The sequence below is a fragment of the Panulirus ornatus genome, chromosome 1, assembly GCF_036320965.1.
Source record: "Panulirus ornatus isolate Po-2019 chromosome 1, ASM3632096v1, whole genome shotgun sequence".
Lineage (NCBI taxonomy): Eukaryota > Metazoa > Arthropoda > Malacostraca > Decapoda > Palinuridae > Panulirus > Panulirus ornatus.
Genome location: NC_092224.1, coordinates 75655215 through 75678068, shown reverse-complemented (window position 1 = coordinate 75678068; position 22854 = coordinate 75655215). Strand labels below are relative to the sequence as shown.

The 22854-nt window shown below is 42.1% G+C and overlaps 1 protein-coding gene across 1 annotated transcript; it reads left to right on the top strand.

Annotated features, from left to right (window-relative positions):
- Window positions 1-593: 593 nt before the first annotated feature.
- On the top strand, window positions 594-5318 carry LOC139752651 (solute carrier family 46 member 2-like). Its single transcript, XM_071668444.1, is given in 9 exon segments — window positions 594-768; window positions 1140-1342; window positions 1826-1978; window positions 2511-3093; window positions 3274-3369; window positions 3608-3838; window positions 4331-4487; window positions 4626-5082; window positions 5084-5318. Coding segments are annotated over 8 exon segments (2016 nt in total). The 5' UTR covers window positions 594-768; window positions 1140-1180; the 3' UTR covers window positions 5261-5318.
- The last annotated feature ends 17536 nt before the right edge of the window (window positions 5319-22854 follow it).

Genomic DNA, 22854 nt, shown 5'->3' with positions numbered 1-22854 from the left:
ACGGGCGTCATACATTTTTCCTCCGTTAAAAACTCGCATTTGATAATGTCACTGGTGGCGAGTAAGATACAGTGAATAAGTCGACACGCTCCATATCAGTTGTGTATCATGAGAATTTTCTTTATCAAAATATTTCTAAAGTTTCCGAGAGAAGCCTAGGTAAGGTTATGAGTAATGGTGTTAGGTATACCTCTGGCTGGGCGACTGGCGACGACCAGAGGACGCCCACACCCTCATATTGGACAGAAATGTCAGGATGTGATGACTGTCACTTACGTCAACCGAAGGTAGTTGCTTACTGACGAAAAATATCACCAGTGCCGTCAATAATATATGACCTTGACCAAAACTATTTTTCGTCGACGGGCGTCATACATTTTTCCTCCGTTAAAAACTCGCATTTGATAATGTCACTGGTGGCGAGTACTGGCTCCGCACCCCACCACCTACCCCCCAACCTCACGGTTCCACCCCTGGACAGACTGCGTCACCAGGAGAACAATCATGATGTCGGGATCTTCCCCGAGACGAATAGTTGCCCCACATAATATAAATTTGTGTGAGCTTCGTCTTCACCACACTCGAAGCTGGAGCACTGCAGAGGCCTGAAGGGTCACTGAGGCTCAAGGAAGACCTGAACATCGATCAGTAAAGTTACTCAAGATATTTGGACACCAGTCAACCAAGTGAACAAGACAACTTGAACAAGTTATTGAGATTCAACAATTAACTGCAGAAGTACCTGCCGAAGAGTTCTCCCTCTCAGAGGTATGGTTTACGTTACTTATCTGTAGTTTGTTACATGAAATATAACTTTTGCTTGTAAGACATTATTGTTCCCAAATTTTGTAATCTATGATATTACCTATATACCAATATTAATGACAACCAGTCAGTAACTTCAGGTCTTCAATAAAGGTGCGTTGATAGAATCATTAGAAATTCAATTAACCATATATGATACCATATATAGTACAAACTTAAATTACTTATTGACATGAATTAGTATATTTCATACAGATATTATGATTCATGAATCAACCACCGTAGATTACATCTGTCAACAGTATAATTCGTAGCACTTGTAAAAAGTAAGAGTATTGTACCTGGAATGTAATAGCAAATCTTACCACCAACAGGAGTTGCCTGTGGTAGAGGCTGACGGGCCATCCACACTAGGATGGCGGAAGGCGTTGTGGCCGGACTCATGGGTGTTCTGCGGACCATCACTGTGGAGCCTGTTATGCTCGTCGACGGAGCGTGCAAGGAAGCCATGCTCCTCTTTATAGAGAACGTCCAGATGAACAAAATATGCTCCGTCAACTTAGGACTGTCACCAGAGGTGAGTGTTGTACCGTGTGAGGCCATAACTTTAGAAAGACTAAGTTCAGCTGTCACGAGAGACGGTAAAAATGACGGTATTGTTAACACAAAACAGCGCTGCAGACAACACATTTTACCTTAATCCGACTCGTTAAGAATAAGACGAGTATTAATATTTTTCATGAAATAATCATAAAATCTTCTGTCATCTCCAACTGACTCCAAATGAGCTCAAATTACAAATTACGCAATCAGTTGCCATAAGCATAATAACAGGTCATTCCTATGACCAGCGTAGCGACAATGCTTTGTGTATGAATATGAATAATGATGACTGACTCTGGGTGTGGAGTAGGTGTGTGTCTGTATATGCATGATCTCTTCCACTTCCAGTTATACCCTTCGGGTGTGTGAGTCCATCATGAACACATTTTCTTTTTTACCATCTGCAGATGTACTGCATACTGTTTATTATTGAGCACATTGTTATTCTTCCCTACAGGTGTGTGACAACCTATCAGCTCACCCGGAGGAGAACGTCCGCGTCCAGAGAGAGTTCTCCGTCTTCACCTTCTACAACAGCATCATCTTGTCGGTGTTGCCCCTCATCTTCGTGCTCTTCATGGGCGCCTGGAGCGATAAATACGGACGCAAGGTGAGTTAGGGGCGACACCCAGGCTCCCCTATTTCCCTAAGATGCCACCAATACCAACATAAAGTCATTATAGCACTAATTACTGCATATTTCACCAGTAAATCTTTGTGAATGTATGGCCAGTATCATTTCGTTCCCTCTTGTTCTGAATTATATTCAGACTAATGAATCTTGAGAACCTGGCAGTGTTTACCGGTCATAAGTGTACTTTTCATATAAAATGAAACTTTGATGATTTAGAGATTTCCCGTGCTAGATATAGTGTGATATGGTGGATATAGTGGGAGATGGTCGATTATATTTCAACTATTACGAGGTTATTCTTAGACTAAATTATGTTGGTTATTTGCATCTTCGAGACTTTGAAAGCATTTGTAAATGCATGTAGATTATAGCATTACTAAAAAAACGTTGAGGAACACAGTGTCAAGAGAGCAGATTATAGCTATACGTATCGACAAAAATGAAAGACAGAAAAGTGAATATGTTTCATTGATTTCTATGGTAAGCTAATTAGTATGTGTCTTGACAGATTCCGATGTTGGTGACTTTGGTGGGTCACGTGATGTATGCCGGGGGTTACCTGCTCTCCAACTGGCAGACCACCTGGCCTGTGGAAGTGCTGTACCTGGTGACGCTGCTGGAGGCCCTGGGTGGCACCAACGCCGGCATCCTCTCCTCCACCATCAGCTACATCAGCGACATCTGCCGCGAGAACCAACGCACATCTCGCGTCAGCACCGCCAACTCCATGTGGTTCTTAGGTGGCCCGCTGGGCACGCTCATCGGGGCACTAATCATCAAGTACAGCGACTACAACGTGGCTCTGGGCCTCGTGTTGCTCTCCTACATCGGCGCCGTCGTCTACGTCGTCTTCTTCATCAAGGAGAGTCACGGACCCTTCGCCAAGAAGAAGCTACGGGCCCAGGGGTCCTTAAAGGACGAACCCACCTTTGAGAAGAAGGACGTGAGTGTCTCCACTATGGTGGCCGACTTCTTTAACTGGCGACGTGTGGTGGAGTCCTTCAAGACGGCGTTTAAGAAGCGTGAGGGCAACACCCGCACTATCCTCATGGCTGTTGTCTTCGGCAACATGATCCGTCGCATTGCCAGAGGTAAACTAACACGTTCTCACTCCTCTCTCTTGACCAGTAACATTCCTTCTCTTGAGATAATAACATTCAATACTTTCTGTAGCAACACTTTGACATCCATAACTAAAGTGAAGAACAAAGGTGCAACACACAGAGCTGCTTGGTATATTAAAGGTCTTGTTTATGTTGTTGTTGTTGTAGGGTTCTTCATGTACATGTTCGTACGTCGAGCCCTACACTGGGAGGCCACCGACTACGGCTACTGGATCACCTACCGTAACCTGCTCGCTGCTCTCGGTACGTCACGTTCTCCTGCTTCAGGTTAAATCTTTCGAGAGCAACTCTTTATAAACAACAACAGATTTTGTATTTCTTCCTAGAGAGTAAAAAAGTTAATGATTACTTCATCATAGTAACGCACTAACGTTTCAGTGTCGTCTTATCAAAGCAAGTGTGCATATACTAAAGACAGTCTGACTGATTGTATTTAGCAAAGTTTCAGTATAATAATTCGCCATTACCGTTGTGTGTGCAGGGTCTCTGTTCCTGGTGCCTCTCCTGACGCGGATGTTATCCTTCACGGATCCATCACTAGTGGTACTGGGAGCGGTGTCCATCATAGGAGAGTACGTGTGCTACGGGCTGGTGATGGGGCCACCTCAATCCTTCCTCATGTGGCTGGGGCCACCCGCAGGCGTTATCTCCAACGCTATGGTCATCTCCTTCAAGTCCATGTCCACCAAACTCGTCGCCAGTAAGGAGAAAGGTGAGTTCTTCCGCCTCTCTCAGTCCTCATGATCTAGCTGGAAGGACTTTTAACATAATTAGACTTGATATCGAAGCTTGTCTAATCAAGGGTAATGCATGACTTGCCAGAGTTACATGCGGACGTGTACTATACAAATTCATCTTGCTTAAAAATGCTCTTATGTTTGGTACATTGGAACTAAGAGATTCTCCGGCACTGATGTATTCGTAAGTGCGGATGTTAAATACGTGCAAATATTTCATAACACGAATGTTTAGCTTTTGTTTGGTACGTTGGAACTAAGAGATTCTCCGGCACTGATGTATTCATAAATGTGGATGTTAAATACGTGCAAATACTTCATAACACGAATGTTTAGCTTTTGTTTGGTACGTTGGAACTAAGAGATTCTACGGCAATGATGTATTCATAAATGTGGATGTTAAATACGTGCAAATATTTCATAACACGAATGTTTAGCTTCTAACAAGTGTGGTGTGTTCTGGTCAGGTCGCATCAACGCCGTGATGGCCGCCCTGAACGGCCTGATGCCCATGGTGGGCTACGCAGCCTACTCGCCCATCTACTACAAGACTGTGGACACCTTCCCCGCTGCTCAGTTCTTCTTCGGCGCCGGCCTGAACGTCCTCATCATGATCACCTTCATGTAAGGAAGTTTCCTACTGTCTAGGACCATAAGGCACTTATTCTGATGAGAGACGCTGCTCATTATGGAATTATGATTTATAGTTTCTGAAGTGATTCATTTGTGTTCAAAAAATAATGTTTTTGTTTATTTATCTAGTGTGGTGGAGCTGCTGCGAGCCTCATCGTCCTACAACGCTGAGGATCTGGAGGCGGCCAAGAAGGATAACCAAGGAATCCTTAGCATCCTCAAGAGACGCTCCTCCGTAACTCTCAAGTCTGTTGCTCGAACTCTCAGTGGTCCAGGAGGGAGACACGTCACCGTAATGCCTCAGCCTTCATGGAGTCAGCAGCTTCCCACCATCACAGAGATCGCTGACGAGAAGGCACGTGTCTTGGATTTGCCTCCAGCAGCCGCGAGCAAATCATCCCTCGGTCAACACACAGCAGCAGCCTGGGATATGGCTTTAACAGCAGCAGAACGCAGCCTTCGTAGTAAATGCACAAATAATATCAACTCATCTCTTGCTACGGACAACAACAACTGGTCAACGATGAGAACTAAGGAACCGAAGATCACAAGAGACCTGCCACGAGGAGCGTGTAACCTGCAGGTGGCCGGCGGGCTGCTACGTCAACACACTGAGTGAAGCGGAGATGACTGCGTCAGAGAGGACGTCGACCACGATCCCTCTGGATAACGAGGCCGTTAGGGACCCCGGCAACACACCACACAGAACAAGCTTGACATGCAGCAGGTTGAGTTTAGCGTTGGCGCCAGACACTGATGTATGACATTATCATTTCTACTTCATGAACTATGTGTTTAAGTGTCATGTACAAATATCTATACCAAAAGTAGTATTTATCATATTTATTAATATATTTTCATAATAAAAACATTATCTGTAGTTCGTTGTATATCATTACCCGTTTCAAACCTTCCAGTAGTTAATGCAGAGGAGTGTGGTGAATACCTGAACTTTGGTTCAGCGATGTTAAGTGTGCAACGCACTACCCAACAGTATATGTCACACATGACACTCGTTGGTCACCTCAATTTCTTGCATCGTTAGGGATATTGAAGCTAAATCAAAGGGTGTTCGTGATTTCATCTGAGACTGATTCACTCGGCTGGATTTTTTTTTCTTTAAAGACATGATGAAACAGAGATTATTTCCGTTGACAAGAAAGGTGTGTGTACTTGTGTACTTACTCCTAAAGGCATTACAGAATCTACATGTCAATCTTTATTCGAAATTTGAAAATTCAATCTTTTTCTCGTTTGTGTGGCATATATATATATATATATATATATATATATATATATATATATATATATATTATAATAATCGCTGTTTCCCGCGTCAGACGAAGAATGGCCCAACCACTCATATACACGTATTGGAAAGGCTTACAATTTTGCGCGTGATCAAGATATTCCTATGAGTCCACGGGAAAATGAAACACGAAAAGTTCCCAAGTGTACTTTCGTGTAATAATCACATCATCAGGGGAGACACAAGAGAGAAATATAACAGTCAGTTGATATACATCGAAGAGACGAAGCTAGGACGCCATTTGGTAAATCGCAATGAAAACAATGTTTGTATATTCTCTTATGTCTTGTGCATATCACTTTTCTTGATGCTCGTAAAAATCCCCATTGAAATTTCATAAATGACCATAATGATTCTTTAACTGTATCTACAAGAGAAACAGGAGCAACAGTTTATGAATGCATAGGAAGTTTTGATGATGACTACCGTAAGAGTTAATGTTCACTGCAGATGAAGAACAGAACGTTAGTCGAGGGTCTGGACTGATTGTGTAATAATTGTTAATATCTGCGTAAGTTAAAAAAAAAAACAACTCAAATACTACCCAATCATCGCTCCCGAAACAGAAATCTTCTTGCCTTTTGGTATGCAACATTTATGGAAGGGACGGTTCGTTTTTTTCGATAAAAGCTTTATGCCCAGGTTCCTGCGGTATGCTTCTTCAAGGTAAAACTTGTTGATTCCTTCAAGATTGCTGAGCAGAGGACCATCGTCTTTCATAGCAGCCAGTTGCCAAGCTTATGTCGCCGAACAGAAAGTATACACATATCTTGGGCTCTCTTTCGGTATTAGGGAATACGTAGAGATACATTTTCACAAAACTGTTTACTATCAATTGCAACTACGACCGTGTGACGTTTCTAACACGCAAGATCTGCCTCCGTCAGCCCGCGTTGCTGTTCCCGCTTCTGCGCTCGCTATAGTGAAAACGACGAATGCTTCAACCACGAGTCATATTTGTGACATTACAGAAGGAAATGTAATGGTTGCAAGAAAGGTAATAGAGTACCCACTTCAAGTTCTACAACTTCAACGTTTTCTGTTTTTTTGTTTTCATGTATAGAACTTGGAGAATTTTGAGATTCCGAAGAAAGATCGACAAGTAAATTTTGACCGCATGAGGCCTTTAAATATATGTAAGCATGTCCTCGGTCACTTTATTCCATTCATCCACCGCTCTTATACTACAGAGAAACTTCATATCTCTGTCAGAGAATATCTCGCTTAATTTCATATTACGTCCTCTGGTTGCTCTATCCCTACAACTCTCGTAGAAATGTTTTAAAAATCAAAAGTTGTGGTCAGGTCACCCTCACTCTTCTCTCTTTCAATGTAGGCAATTTGAAGACCTTTAGCCCTTTCCTTTGTCTCATCTCTTAGTATCCTTTTAGTACCGTCTTTGTGGTATTCCTCTGCACCTTCCTTATTAGCTCTTTCTACTTCCGTAGGTGCTATGTCCAAACTTGAGAAGTATATTCAAGTTTTGGCTCTACGTATGATGTGAACAGTTAATATCATTAACTATTTTCTTAAAATGGGACTCTGGCGCTAGGTTAAGGGACGATGTCGACTTCCAAGTCTCTTTCACACAGATTCCTGAAGTTATTTCGTTAGATGATAGTATTATGTGTGTTTATGTCCCAGTTTTGTGAACTTGTCTTTGAATCTTTGCAATATTGGACTAGTACATATACAAGGGGAACGTTTGTCTTTAACAACAGAAAAATCTCGTTAATCTTTTGTTTCAAACTTTTTTTTTCTAATCATGAATGGAATACCAAGGGACACGTCACCAGGCGCCCAGTGGCCGCGACGGCCAAATGTTCAAGAAACTTCAAGGGCGGGGCGGGGCGGGGCGTGGCACGGCACCAAGACTGGCGGGTATGGAGGGGTCAGTTGCCGGGCGGCCGTGGTGGTGTTAGCATGGAGACAGATTTTCACAGGTTACCAACACTCTTCCCGCTGATATTTGAACGAAACATTTTAAATGCATAATTGAACGGAATTATGATATTTTGTTCAAACCATTCTATGAATAATGTTTGAGCGAGAGGAAAATATTCAACAAATTCATTCTTTATTGACTGTTTCGTTCGATCTTTTCCAAGTTCTTTCAATTTTTTTTTTATGAATACTGAGCAGCAGCAGCAGCACACCTGATGACTCAACCCAGACACGATGGCTGACATTACTCAGGCTCACGAAAAAAGATTCGGTTCCTGTCCGACTCCAACTACCCTTTTACCACGTAACGGTAAACAGATGGTAGCATGTCTAGTAACTTACATCCAGTGCGACACCTGCAGGATATATGGAAGCCACCACGTCCAGTTCAACACGTGCAGGATATACTGAGCTGCACCGTAACATCGAAATTTGCAGACGATATGAAGCAGGGAAGTAATTCTACAACAGAAATTGAACGTCTACAGCTTCAAACGGACATAGGCAAACTGACGGTTTACAGTCGGCATTTGAATTTTAATATCGATAAGTGCAAAATTTTACATGTCGATAGTAAATTTGAAAAGGCAAGCTACAGTATGAAATCTGTTGGACTGAAAAAACGTAGACGAGGAAAAGGTCTTAGGTGTAATAACCTGTAATAAACTTGGGTAACCTAAAGCTAAGTAGACAGTGCACAGAAGCAGCTAAAAAGGCGAAGCAATCTCTTGGATTTATATTATAGGTAGGGCCATTGAATTTAAATCCAGGGATATTACCCTTACTCTTACAAGTCACTCGTGAGTCCCCATCTTGAATATCTTATTCAGTTTTGGTCACCTTACTTAAGGAAAGACATAGACAGAATGGAGGAGTACAGAGGCGAGCTACCAAGATGATTCCCGGACTGAGAAAAATTCTATGAGAGCCGATTAAACGATTAAAATCTATTCAGTTTTGCAAAGAGAAGGCTAAGGGTGATCTGATACAGACATTCAAAGCAATCAAAGGCTTCTTTAATTTCGATCTAACATGTTGCTTAAGAATAGATCCGTCTGACTTCAAGCATCATAATGTTTACAAACTCATGGACAAACGTTTTACCTCGGATGCGAAACACTTTTCTTCAACAGGATTGTGACATATGGAATTGTTTTACCGATCAAACTAGTTGAAAATAATATCAGCTATGTTTTAAGATTAGATCTAATAAATATTATGCAAATAATTTCCTCAACAGACTTTATTTGTGCCTCTTTAGCTACATGAACAGTTTGTGATATTTTTCTATATGAACGTATTTCTACTCTTTACCACACTGATCTATAAGACTCGTATCGGTTCCTCTGACACAAACAGTCTTGCAGGGACCCCACTGGTCCGATGCTCTTTGAATTCCTTTGCATTTCTTGTCCCTACTGCCTTTATTTGTGTATGTTTTCAGTCTTAAAGAGCATTTTAAGTCAATTGACAGTCAGTTATAGTAATGATAGTAATAATAATCATTATCATCATAATTTATCTATATCGTTACTTTTATACTTGTGGGGGAAATACTCCAGGCAATGTGAATGTTCCAGCGGCTTCTCTGTATACCTAGCGGGAACAATATCTATCATCTGTCGGTGTAAACAACTACGATTTCTCACTAAAATTTTTTCCCAGTACTGTCACTGTCATCACCTGCTGACTTTTTTTTTTTTTTCTAAGTGCGAAAGTTTAACCCCTCACCCATCCTATGATTCACTTCCGCTTCCATGGTTCCATTCGCTCACTCTCAGGTATTCACTTCCTCGAGGTTTTCTCCATTCAGACTCACACCTGAACTAACCTGTTCCTCAATTCTAATGAACCTAATAACGACTCGCACCCATAGGAGACCGTTGGTACTACTATACCATTGAAAATCTTAACCATCACAGGCAGTGACAATGCATTACGCACTTGGAACCTTTCCTCTCCCACGTACCATATGCTTAACTTTATTTCCCACACTTCCATTCGCAGTCATGTCCACTCACAGGTTCCTAAAACACTCAGTCTGACCAGTCTCTCTTCTCTGTTAAACCTCATAACTTTACTTTTATTCACAGTAACTCGACTTCTTCTTCCCGCGACCTCCTAACTCAGGACACCAGCTTTTGCAGTTCTCACTCGAGTCTACTTCATAGTCGTGTCATCCACACACACACACTGATTGACTTACCTCCCAGGTCCATAGTACCCCCAACATACAGTATATCCACGCCTCTCTCCAAAACCCTTGCAATGACCTCCCTACCATTCCCACCCATAAACAGATTAAACAGCGATAGTGACATCACACATACCTGCCTTAGACCCACCTTCACCAGAAACCACTCACCCTGCTTTCCTCTCTCACACTTCTGATAAGAATTCTCCCGCTGCTTTTAGTAGCTTTCCTTTCACACCAAGCATCGCTAACGTCTTCTACAAGGCATCTCTATCTTCTCTATTATACACTTTCTCCAGATTCACAAATGCCACATATAAATCCTTCTCTTTCTGTAAGTATTTCCCGCAAAAAAATCATCAAAGCAAACATCTGATATACGCATCCTTTACTACTAAAGCTATGGTGCTCCTCCCCAGTCTGATGCACTGTGCATGCCACCACCCTCTCAGTCACTATCCCTCAGGTACCTCACTGTAAACCAAAGACACTGAAAATCCTGATTATTCAATCAGCATTACAGTCACACACTTTCCTGAGAAATTCAACTGCAATCGTCTCCACTCCAGCCGCTCTGCCATTCGTCATTCCGTGTAAGGATTTAACCACGTCTGCTGTTTTCATCAAACCGTTCGCCATGACACTATTGCTCCTTATACCTTCAACTTCCAAATACCCTACATCTACCACCTTATCATCTGCCACATTCAAGTCCTTCAAAATACTCAATTATCACTTCCCCATCGGTTCTCCTTACTGATGCTTCCATTTGTCCTCTTGTTTTCCTTAAAAAACCTTTTCTTATTCTTTCTTAAGTTCCCGATATTCTTTCATACCATCTCAGCCTTAGTGTCCTTATCTTGACCTTCTGCCTCTTTCTTTTGTAATCCTCTAAGCACTCGCACTCCTTACCTGCAAGTGACAACCACACACCTCTCTTTTCTTATTAACCAGCAACTTAACTTCCTCATCCCACCACTCGCTACCTTTTCTCAAACGTCCACATCCCACCTTCTGCAATGCCACACACACATCACCCGCCCACACAAGTAATGCTTCTCTAAATACCTTCCATTCCGTGCCCACTCTACTTTCGTTTTCTCTCAACGTATGTTATTCCTTACTCATTCTTCCTTGGTAATTCCTCACACAGTCCTCTAAGGCTCACTCACTCTCACCACCCTCTTCCCACCCATGTCATTTCCTCTTTTCCTATAGTCACGACAAACTTTCACTCATACCAAGAAGTGAAAAAGACATCCCACCAGCTGCCCCTCTCAGCACATTCACATCCATCAGTGTGTCTTTTACACCCCTTGAATTGTACATGATCCAGTAATGCCTACTCGCCACTAACTCCACTCACCTACGCATACTTGTAGTTGTAACATGTTCCAAACCAGGTACTCCCAGTCATCTGTCTTTTTTCTACATACTAGTTGCTCACCAGTTTCATCTACGCTGGCTGCCAATATCCTCGAAATATACCTTCAACTGCCACTTCACCCACTCTTGCATGCAAATTTCCACCAATAACACTCGATCATTTATATAAAAATTACTGATGCATTCACTCAGCTCCTCCTAAAACATTCGCCTCTCCCCCCTACTCCTCTCACTGCCAGGTGCGTAGGTACTAACAATCATCCACCTCATGTCATCCACTTCATATCTAATCCAAATTGATCCAGAACTCACATCCTTACACTAACACATTCTCACAACTTCTCTTTAGCAGAAGGGCCATTCTTTCCTTTGCTCTCGCCTACACACTAACCCCAGACTTTACCTTTCGAACAATCTCAAACAATTCTTTCCCTAGCCCTTCTCAGATTAGCTTGACTCGGATCTAGACCATCCATGTTCCACTCCATGAATATATGACAACCACGCACGTTCAAACACCCCAGCCTGAGCCTTCGAGGGGGGTGAGCACTTCTCGCCAGGCTCTTTCTTGAGTTCCAACTTTTACAAAATTAGATTCAAGAAGGGAAGGGTTTCCAGACCCACTCCGTCCATTTTAATCACCTTCTAAGGCACGCATGAGATACGATGGCAGGATTTTTCCTATTTCCCCAAGGATATATATATATATATATATTGGAAAGGATCATAATTTTGCGCGTGATCAAGATATTCCTAAGAGCCCACGGGGAAAATGAAACACGATAAGTTCCCAAGTGCACTTTCGTGTGATAATCACATCATAAGGGGAGACACAAGAGAGAAATATAACAGTCAGTTGATATATATCGAAAAGACGAAGCTAGGACACCATTTGATAAACATGCGATTGTCCAAGATTGTTTACCAAATGGCGTCCTAGCTTCGTCACCTCGATGTATTTCTCTCTTGTGTCTCCTTTAATGATGTGATTATTACACGAAAGTGCACTTGGGAACTTATCGTGTCTCATTTTCCCCGTGGACTCATAGGAATATATATATATATATATATATATATATATATATATATATATATATATATATATATATATATATATATATATATATATATATATATATATATATACGCACATATACATTTCAACGTATACATACATATACATACACAGATATATACATATATACACCTGTACATATTCATACTTGCTGCCTTCATCCATTCTCGTCGCTTCCCCACCACACATAAGATAGCCTTCCCCTACACTGCAGCGAGGTTGCGCCAGGAAAAGACAAAAAAGCCACATTCGTTCTTACTCAGTCTCTAGCTGTTAGGTATATACATCTTTTCTTTTATACTATTCGCCATTTCCCGCAATAGCGAGGTAGCATTAAGAACAGAGGACTAAGCCTATGAGGGAATATCCTCTCTTGGCCCCCTTCTCTGTTACCTTCTCTTAGAAAATCAAAAAAGAGAGGGGAGGATTTCCAGCCTCCCGCTCCCACGTGTGTGTGTGTATATATATATATATATATATATATATATATATATATATATATATATATATATATATATATATATATATATATATTTTCTTTCAAACTATTCGCCATTTCCCGCATTAGCAAGGTAGCGTTAAGAACAGAGGACTGGGCCTCCGAGGGAATATCTTCACCTGGCCCCTTTCTCTGTTCCCTCTTTTGGAAAATTAAAAAAAAAAAAAACAAGAGGGGAGGATTTCCATCCCCCCCGCTCCCTCCCCTTTTAGTCGCCTTCTACGACACGCAGGGAATACGTGGGAAGTATTCTTTCTCCCCTATCCCCAGGGATATATATACATATATATATATATATATATATATATATATATATATATATATATATATATATATATATATATGTATATAAAAAAAAAATATATATATATATATATATATATATATATATATATATATATATATTTTTTTTTTTTTTTTTTTTTTTCATACGATTCGCCATTTCCCGCATTTGCGAGGTAGCATTAAGAACAGAGGACTGGGCCTTAGAGGGAAAATCCTCACCTGGCCCCCTTCTCTGTTCCTTCTTTTGGAAAATTAAAAAAAAACGAGAGGGGAGGATTTCCAGCCACCCGCTCCCTCCCCTTTTAGTCGCCTTCTACGACACGCAGGGAATACGTGGGAAGTATTCTTTCTCCCCTATCCCCAGGGATATATATATATATATATATATATATATATATATATATATATATATATATATATATATATATATATATATATATATATATATATATATATATTGTTTGTGTGTGTGTGTGTGTGTGTGTGTGAGGGTAGCGGCTGTTAAAGATGAGGCAATCACTACCGCCAGTGATGATATCGAGGACGGTGTATGTGGTTACGAAGTTCCCAGGTGAGTCTGGGTCACTAGTGAGGAGGCAGCTTCCATACTCTCCTTGAGACGCACCAGGAGGTCCTCACCTTTCACCACTACTGAGATATTAACCACATAGCGGAAGTGCGTGGGGCTGTGCACACACCCACACACACACACACACACACACACACACACACACACAGAATTTATATATGGCAATTGGTAGATTAGTATATATGGCAAATGGCAGATTAGTTGGGGGTGACTTTGAATGGAGAAAATCTGGAGGAAGTGAAGTGTTTGAGATATCTGGGAGTGGGGGTGAAGGTTCTGGGAGCAATAAAGAATGTGTAAAAACAGAGGTTGCTATCAAGGAGGGGTGAAAATGAGTATGATTGAAGGTATAGTAGTTCTAACTATGTTGTATCGATGCGAGGCTAAGGATACGGTTGCGCGGAGGAGGGTGGATGTGGTAAAAATGAAATGTTTGAGGACAATATGTGGTGTGAGGTGGTTTGATCGAGTAAGCAATGAAAAGGTAAGACAGAGGAGTGGTAATAAAACGTGTTTGGTCGAGAGCTGAAGAGGGTTTGCTGAACTGGTATGGACATATGGTGAGAATGAATGAGGAAAGATTGACAAAGAGGATATATATCAGGAGTGGAGGGGACAAGGGAAACAGACCAAACTGGAGATGGAAGGATTGAATGAAAAACATTTTGAGTGATCAGGGATTTAACATGCAGGAGGGTGAAAGGCGTGCATCAGTTAGAGTAATTTGGAAAGATGTAGTATAAAGGAGTCAACGTGCAGTCAATGGACTGAACCAGGGCATGTGAAATGTCCGGGGTAAAGCATGGAAAGGTCTGCGGAGCCTGAATGCCGACAGGGAGCTGTAGCCTCGGTGCATTGCAAGTGACAGCTAGAGAATTTATGTGAAAAAATGTGGCTATTCTTAGTCTGTTCCATGCGCTACTTCGCTAACGCAAAAAACAGCGACCTAGAATTACACACACACACACACACACACACACACACATATATATATATATATATATATATATATATATATATATATATATATATATATATATATATATATATATATATATATATATACATATATATATATATATATATATATATATATATATATATATATATATATATATATATATATATATATATATATATATATATATATAAACAGAGAATTGGGCCAGGTGAGGGTATTCCCTCAAAGGCCCAGTCCTCTGTTCTTAACGCTACCTCGCTAATGCGGGAAATGGCGAATAGTTTGAAAGAAAAGAAATATATATATATTTATATAACGTGCAAGATGTTACACCGCAAGCCACAAGTAAAAAGTCACCTTTGAAGAGGCTGTATCACTGGGAGTAAAGTCTCCTCGAAGACTCACTCCAAAGGCGTCCATCACTTCCCTGCATCTGGAAGTAGTACACCCTTGGAGCTGCAGGATCTCCTGCAAAAGAGTTCCCGGATAACATCAGGACTCTAAGAACATGGCCTTGGGGTAGCCATGAATAAATAGAATTTACTGTGAGTGTTTGTCATCTCTCACGAAGCAAGGCGGGGCCAGGAACGGACGAAGAATAGTCTGCTTTGCTCATATCCAGTCGCTATCTATCATGCTTAATGCACGGACACCTAGACCCATCCTTCGAAAAGCCTAGCCTCACAGACCTGTCTCTGGTCTCCCCTGACCATATATATATATATATATATATATATATATATATATATATATATATATATATATATATATATATATATATATATATATATAATTTATTTATTTATTTTGCTTTGTCGCTGTCTCCCGCGTTTGCGAGGTAGCGCAAGGAAACAGACGAAAGAAATGGCCCAACCCACCCCCATACACATGTATATACATACACGTCCACACACGCAAATATACATACCTATACTTCTCAATGTACACATATATATACACACACAGACACATACATATATACCCATGCACACAATTCACATTGTCTGCCCTTATTCATTCCCATCGCCACCTCGCCACACATGGAATACCATCCCCCTCCCCCTCATGTGTGCGAGGTAGCGCTAGGAAAAGACAACGAAGGCGCCATTCGTTCACACTCAGTCTCTAGCTGTCATGCAATAATGCCCGAAACCACAGCTCCCTTTCCACATCCAGGCCCCACACAACTTTCCATGGTTTACCCCAGACGCTTCACATGCCCTGATTCAATCCACTGACAGCACGTCAACCCCGGTACACCACATCAATCCAATTCACTCTATTCCTTGCCCGCCTTTCACCCTCCTGCATGTTCAGGCCCCGATCAATCAAAATCTTTTTCACTCCATTTTTCCACCTCCAATTTGGTCTCCCACTTCTCCTCATTCCCTCCACCTCCAACACATATATCCTCTTGGTCAATCTTTCCTCACTCATTCTCTCCATGTGCCCAAACCATTTCAAAACACCCTCTTCTGCTCTCTCAACCACGCTCTTTTTATTTCCACACATCTCTCTTACCCTTACATTACTTACTCGATCAAACCACCTCACACCACACATTGTCCTCAAACATTTCATTTCCAGCACATCCACCCTCCTGCGCACAACTCTATCCATAGCCCACGCCTTGCAACCATACAACATTGTTGGAACCACTATTCCTTCAAACATACCCATTTTTGCTTTCCGAGATAATGTTCTCGACTTCCACACATTCTTCAAGGCTCCCAGGATTTTCGCCCCCTCCCCCACCCTATGATTCACTTCCGCTTCCATGGTTCCATCCGCTGTCAGATCCACTCCCAGATATCTAAAACACTTTACTTCCTCCAGTTTTTCTCCATTCAAACTTACCTCCCAGTTGACTTGACCCTCAACCCTACTGTACCTAATAACCTTGCTCTTATTCACATTTATTCTCTTAACTTTCTTCTTTCACACACTTTACCAAACTCAGTCACCAGCTTCTGCAGTTTCTCACATGAATCAGCCACCAGCGCTGTATCATCAGCGAACAACAACTGACTCACTTCCCAAGCTCTCTCATCCACAACAGACTTCATACTTGCCCCTCTTTCCAAAACTCTTGCATTCACCTCCCTAACAACCCCATCCATAAACAAATTAAACAACCATGGAGACATCACACATCTCTGCCGCAAACCTACATTCACCGAGAACCAATCACTTTCCTCTCTTCCTACACGTAAACATGCATTACATCCTCGATAAAAACTTTTCACTGCTTCTAACAACTTGCCTCCTACACCATATATTCTTAATAGCTTCCACAGAGCATCTCTATCAACTCTATCATATGCCTTCTCCAGTTCCATAAATGCTACATACAAATCCATTTGCTTTTCTAAGTATTTCTCACATACATTCTTCAAAGCAAACACCTGATCCACACATCCTCTACCACTTCTGAAACCACACTGCTCTTCCCCAATCTGATGCTCTGTACATGCCTTCACCCTCTCAATCAATACCCTCCCATATAATTTACCAGGAATACTCAACAAACTTACACCTCTGTAATTTGAGCACTCACTCTTATCCCCTTTGCCTTTGTACAATGGCACTATGCACGCATTCCGCCAATCCCCAGGCACCTCACCATGAGTCATACATACATTAAATAACCTTACTAACCAGTCAACAATACAGTCACCCCCTTTTTTAATAGATTCCACTGCAATACCATCCAAACCTGCTGCCTTGCCGGCTTTCATCTTCCGCAAAGCTTTTACTACCTCTTCTCTGTTTACCAAATCATTTTCCCTAACCCTCTCACTTTGCACACCACCTCGACCAAAACACCCTATATCTGCCACTCTATCATCAAACACATTCAACAAGCCTTCAAAATACTCACTCCATCTCCTTCTCACATCACCACTACTTGTTATCACCTCCCCATTAGCGCCCTTCACTGAAGTTCCTATTTGCTCCCTTGTCTTACGCACTTTATTTACCTCCTTCCAGAACATCTTTTTATTCTCCCTAAAACTTAATGATACTCTCTCACCCCAACTCTCATTTTCCCTCTTTTTCACCTCTTGCACCTTTCTCTTGACCTCCTGTCTCTTTCTTTTATACATCTCCCGCTCAATTGCATTTTTTCCCTGCAAAAATCGTCCAAATGCCTCTCTCTTCTCTTTCACTAATAATCTTACTTCTTCATCCCACCACTCACTACCCTTTCTAATCAACCCACCTCCCACGCTTCTCATGCCACAAGCATCTTTTGCGCACTCCATCACTGATTCCCTAAATACATCCCATTCCTCCCCCACTCCCCTTACTTCCACTGTTCTCACCTTTTTCCATTCTGTACTCAGTCTCTCCTGGTACTTCCTCACACAAGTCTCCATCCCAAGCTCACTTACTCTCACCACCCTCTTCACCCCAACATTCACTCTTCTTTTCTGAAAACCCATACAAATCTTCACCTTAGCCTCCACAAGATAATGATCAGACATCCCTCCAGTTGCACCTCTCAGCACATTAACATCCAAAAGTCTCTCTTTCGCGCGCCTGTCAATTAACACGTAATCCAATAACGCTCTCTGGCCATCTCTCCTACTTACATACGTATACTTATGTATATCTCGCTTTTTAAACCAGGTATTCCCAATCACCAGTCCTTTTTCAGTACATAAATCTATCTATCTATCTATCTATATCTATATCTATCTATCTATCTATTTATCTATCTATCTATATATATATATATATATATATATATATATATATATATATATATATATATATATATATATATATATATATATATATCAATAAATGCCCTACGATTCCTTTCTCACAAGAGTCCTGGAGTTTACTCTCTGACACTTGTTGCACTACTCCCAGCAATGTGGCCTTGCCCGAGGCGACTTTTCACTTGCGGTGCGACCCCCGTGCAGGCGGGGGACCTCACTGTCTGTCTGTCTGTCTGTCTGTCTCTCTCTCTCTCTCTCTCTCTCTCTCTCTCTCTCTCTCTCTCTCTCTCTCTCTCTCTCTATGTACGTATATATATATATATATATATATATATATATATATATATAAAAATATATATATATATATATATATATATATATATATATATATATATATATATATATATATATATATATCGTAATTAAAATTTAGTATTCCAGGTTCGACTTCATCTACAGCTGACCTTCACACAAATGGTAGGGAATATGGTGTAACGCCCCTGTTTTGTTGGAATCAGATAAAGCTTCACATGCAGCGCCGTTTAAGCACAAAAAAAGAATTAAACAGGAAATAGGTAGGAATTGAATACCAAGGCGCCTAACCTGACCTACAGTGCCCAAGGTCAGGTAGAGTTAGCGTTACTTTGATTTCAAAGGTATTCATGTAGGGTGATTTGACTTGGGACGGATATATATATATATATACATATATATATATATATATATATATATATATATATATATATATATATATATATATATATATATATATATATATATATACATACGTTAAGCCAAAATTTCGAGGAAAATTCAATGTGCATTACAGTCTTGACTCATTAGCATATATATATATATATATATATATATATATATATATATATATATATAAATATATATACGTGAAGCCAAAATTTCTAAGAAAATCCAATGTGCATTACAGTCTTGACTCATTAGCGTGTATATATATATATATATATATATATATATATATATATATATATATATATATATATATATATATATATAACGGGAATATGACAGTGAAGGTGGCAGTGTATCAGGCGCCGGAGGGTTGGTGGGGCAAAGGTAAGTCAGCACCTGCTCTGCTGGCTGGCCAAGCTACGGCCATTCCTGTTGTATAACAACCACCTCAGTAACCTCTTCCTTCTCCGGTGACGTCAGTCGCTGCCAGCCTGGGCAAGGTTGGGGGGAAACTGACTTTAGAGGCGGGAGTGGTTTAAGTCCAGTTTAATCTGGTGTCGCTTACATCCAGGGCAAAAAGTCGCTGGCATTCAGGAAGTACTGCTGCCTACAGACGAGCGCACGTGTGTGTGTGTGTGTGTGTGTGTGTGTGTCGCTCGCCCGCTGCACCACCTCTTGGGTAACATAATGGATCTAATTCCCTGACCACGACGGTAAGACACCTGAGTACAACGGTATGACACCTGACCACGACGGTAAGGACACCTGAGTACAACGGTATGACACCTGACCACGACGGTACGACGCCTGACCACAACGGTACGACGCCTGACCCCAACAGTGCGACGCCTGACCACGACGATACGTCACCTGACCACGATGGTACGACACTTGACCACGACTGTACGATGCCTGACCACGACGGTACGCCACCTGACCACGATGGTACGACACTTCACCACGACTGTACGATGCCTGACCACGACGGTACGACGCCTGACCACGACGGTACGATCCTTAACACGACGGAAAGGTTCCTTGACCACGGCGGTACGATGCCTGACCACGACGGTACGACCCTTGACCACGACGGCACGACCCTTGACCACGACGGTGCGACCATTGGGGACGACGGTACGACCCTTGACCACGACAGTACGACGCCTGTCCACGACGGTACGAAGGCTGACAAAGACGGTACGACCCCTGACCACGACGGTACGACCCTTGACCACGTCAATATGACCTTTAGGCCTGATGGTTTGGCCTCTAATGCTCAAGTCTCATACTACCATTTGGTACATGGTGGCCGTTGGCTGCACCAACCAGTACAGCTGCGTGGTTATCATAGCCATACTTGAGATAAGCCTCCCGGGCTGCAGAGTTTACATAGAGTATCCCTAGACTGCAGAGTTTACATAGAGTAATCCCCAGGCTGGAGAGTTTACATAGAGTATCCCTAGGCTGGAGAGTTTACATAGAGTATACCCAGGCTGAAGAGTTTACATAGAGTATCCCTAGGCTGGAGAGTTTACATAGAGTATACCCAGGCTGAGGAGTTTACATAGAGTAATCCCCAGGCTGAAGAATCTAAAGTGTCCCCAGGCTGGAGAGTTTACATAAAGTGTCCCAAGGCTGGAGAGTGTACATGAAATGTCCCTGGGCTGAAGATGATATCATAAAGCGTCCTCACGATGGACAGTTTACATAAAGTGTTCCTAGGCTGGAGAGTTTACATAAAGTGTCCTCTGGCTGAGGAGTTACATGAAGTATCCCCGGGCTGAAGACTTTACATAATATGTCCTCTGGCTGGAGTTTACTTGAAATATCCTCGGGCCGGAGAGTTTACAAGTTTCCTTTGGTTGGAGAGTTTACCTGAAATATCGTCGGGCCGGAGAGTTTACAAGTTTCCTTTGGCTGGAGAGGTTACCTGAAGTGTCTCTCAGCTGGATAATCATAGAAAGTCTCTCTAGGTCGAAGAGTTTATGAAAAGTGTCGTTAGCTGATCAAAAGTGGTCCTCAGGGTGTAAAGTTTACCTAAAATATCTCCAGGCTGGCGAGTTTATAATCGAGTGTCCCCAGTGTGGAGAGTTTACACGAAGTATCCCCAGTCTTGGGTGTACCTGACATTTCTAGGCTTGTGAGGTCATTAGTCGCACCTGATCTCTTGTTTTGATCTGTGATGTTTGTAAACACAAGCTTGATGTTGAGCGATGGTCGTGATGATGTTACACAGCGCCTCACTGGTGCTGGTGGGTTATGACGCTACGATGGTCGTGATGGTGTTACACAGCGCCTCACTGGTGCTGGTGGGTTATGACGCTACGATGGTCGTGATGGTGTTACACAGCGCCTCACTGGTGCTGGTGGGTTATGACGTTACGATGGTCGTGATGATGTTACACAGCGCCTCACTGGTACTGGTGGGTTATGACGTTACGATGGTCGTGATGATGTTACACAGCGCCTCACTGGTGCTGGTGGGTTATGACGTTACGATGGTCGTGATGATGTTACACAGCGCCTCACTGGTGCTGGTGGGTTATGACGTTACGATGGTCGTGATGATGTTACACAGCGCCTCACTGGTGCTGGTGGGTTATGACGTTACGATGGTCGTGATGGTGTTACACCGCGCCTCACTGGTACTGATGGGTTATGACGTTACGATGGTCGTGATGATGTTACACCGCGCCTCACTGGTGCTGGTGGGTTATGATGTTACACAGCGGCAGCTGACGGTGTGTGTCACTTACTTGCCTGATCACCTTCTGGGGTGTGTGAGGACAGCCCTGGGCGGGGGCCACTAAGCCTGGGGCATCTTCTGTTAAATCACAGTGAATCATTACATCTTGCTGGTGTCAACGGCTGGTATATCATCGCAACCACGTCCACACTACGAACGGTGGGACACATGGATTACAGAGGTCACAAAGTTTTTTTTTTTTTTTTTTTAACCCAGTGGCTAGACGACTGTAACATATGGTGTTTCAAAGTTGATTCATTACATAAGCTCACAGTCTTTTCTTATGGTAAAGTCGTATACCAGATACAGTAACAGGATACAATCTTAAAATTTCAGTTCCCTTATTAAAAATAGGGGCCATTTTTTTGTAAGGTTTGTCTGGTCCTTTCCCTAAACGGGTCTATCTTTTTTTTTTTTTATAATCTAACATTACGTTCCTGTGTGTGCCCATATTCTGCCGACACACTTTACAATTCACATCATTTGCACATTCAAACAAGCTAAAGTGCCATCAGTTCCTGTAACATAGGATTAGCAAGGCAGTGTCAACAATATATTTTGGTCTAGTCATCTTGCTACTTTCTTCTTAAACATGTTTTACTCGTCTGGGGGATGATCATGAGTAGAGATTATAACCATATATGAGTTACATCATCAGTGGTCAGATTGCTATAATCTCCGTCAGTTGTAAACATTTCTACAAGATATAAAAAATTCTTCTTCCCCCGTACGTGTTAGGGTCATGTGGGCAGGGTACGGTCTGCTTCACCTACCAGGTATGGCACAGCGCTCCACCCTTCCCACCCAGCCCTTTGCCCCTACTGCTGCTAACCTTGGACTGCCGACGTAGCAGAGATGGCACCGCCGGTAGTGGCACGTAACCCTATAAACAGGGCAGGGAACACCGGCTCCACATCACTTGAACCCTGAGCAGACT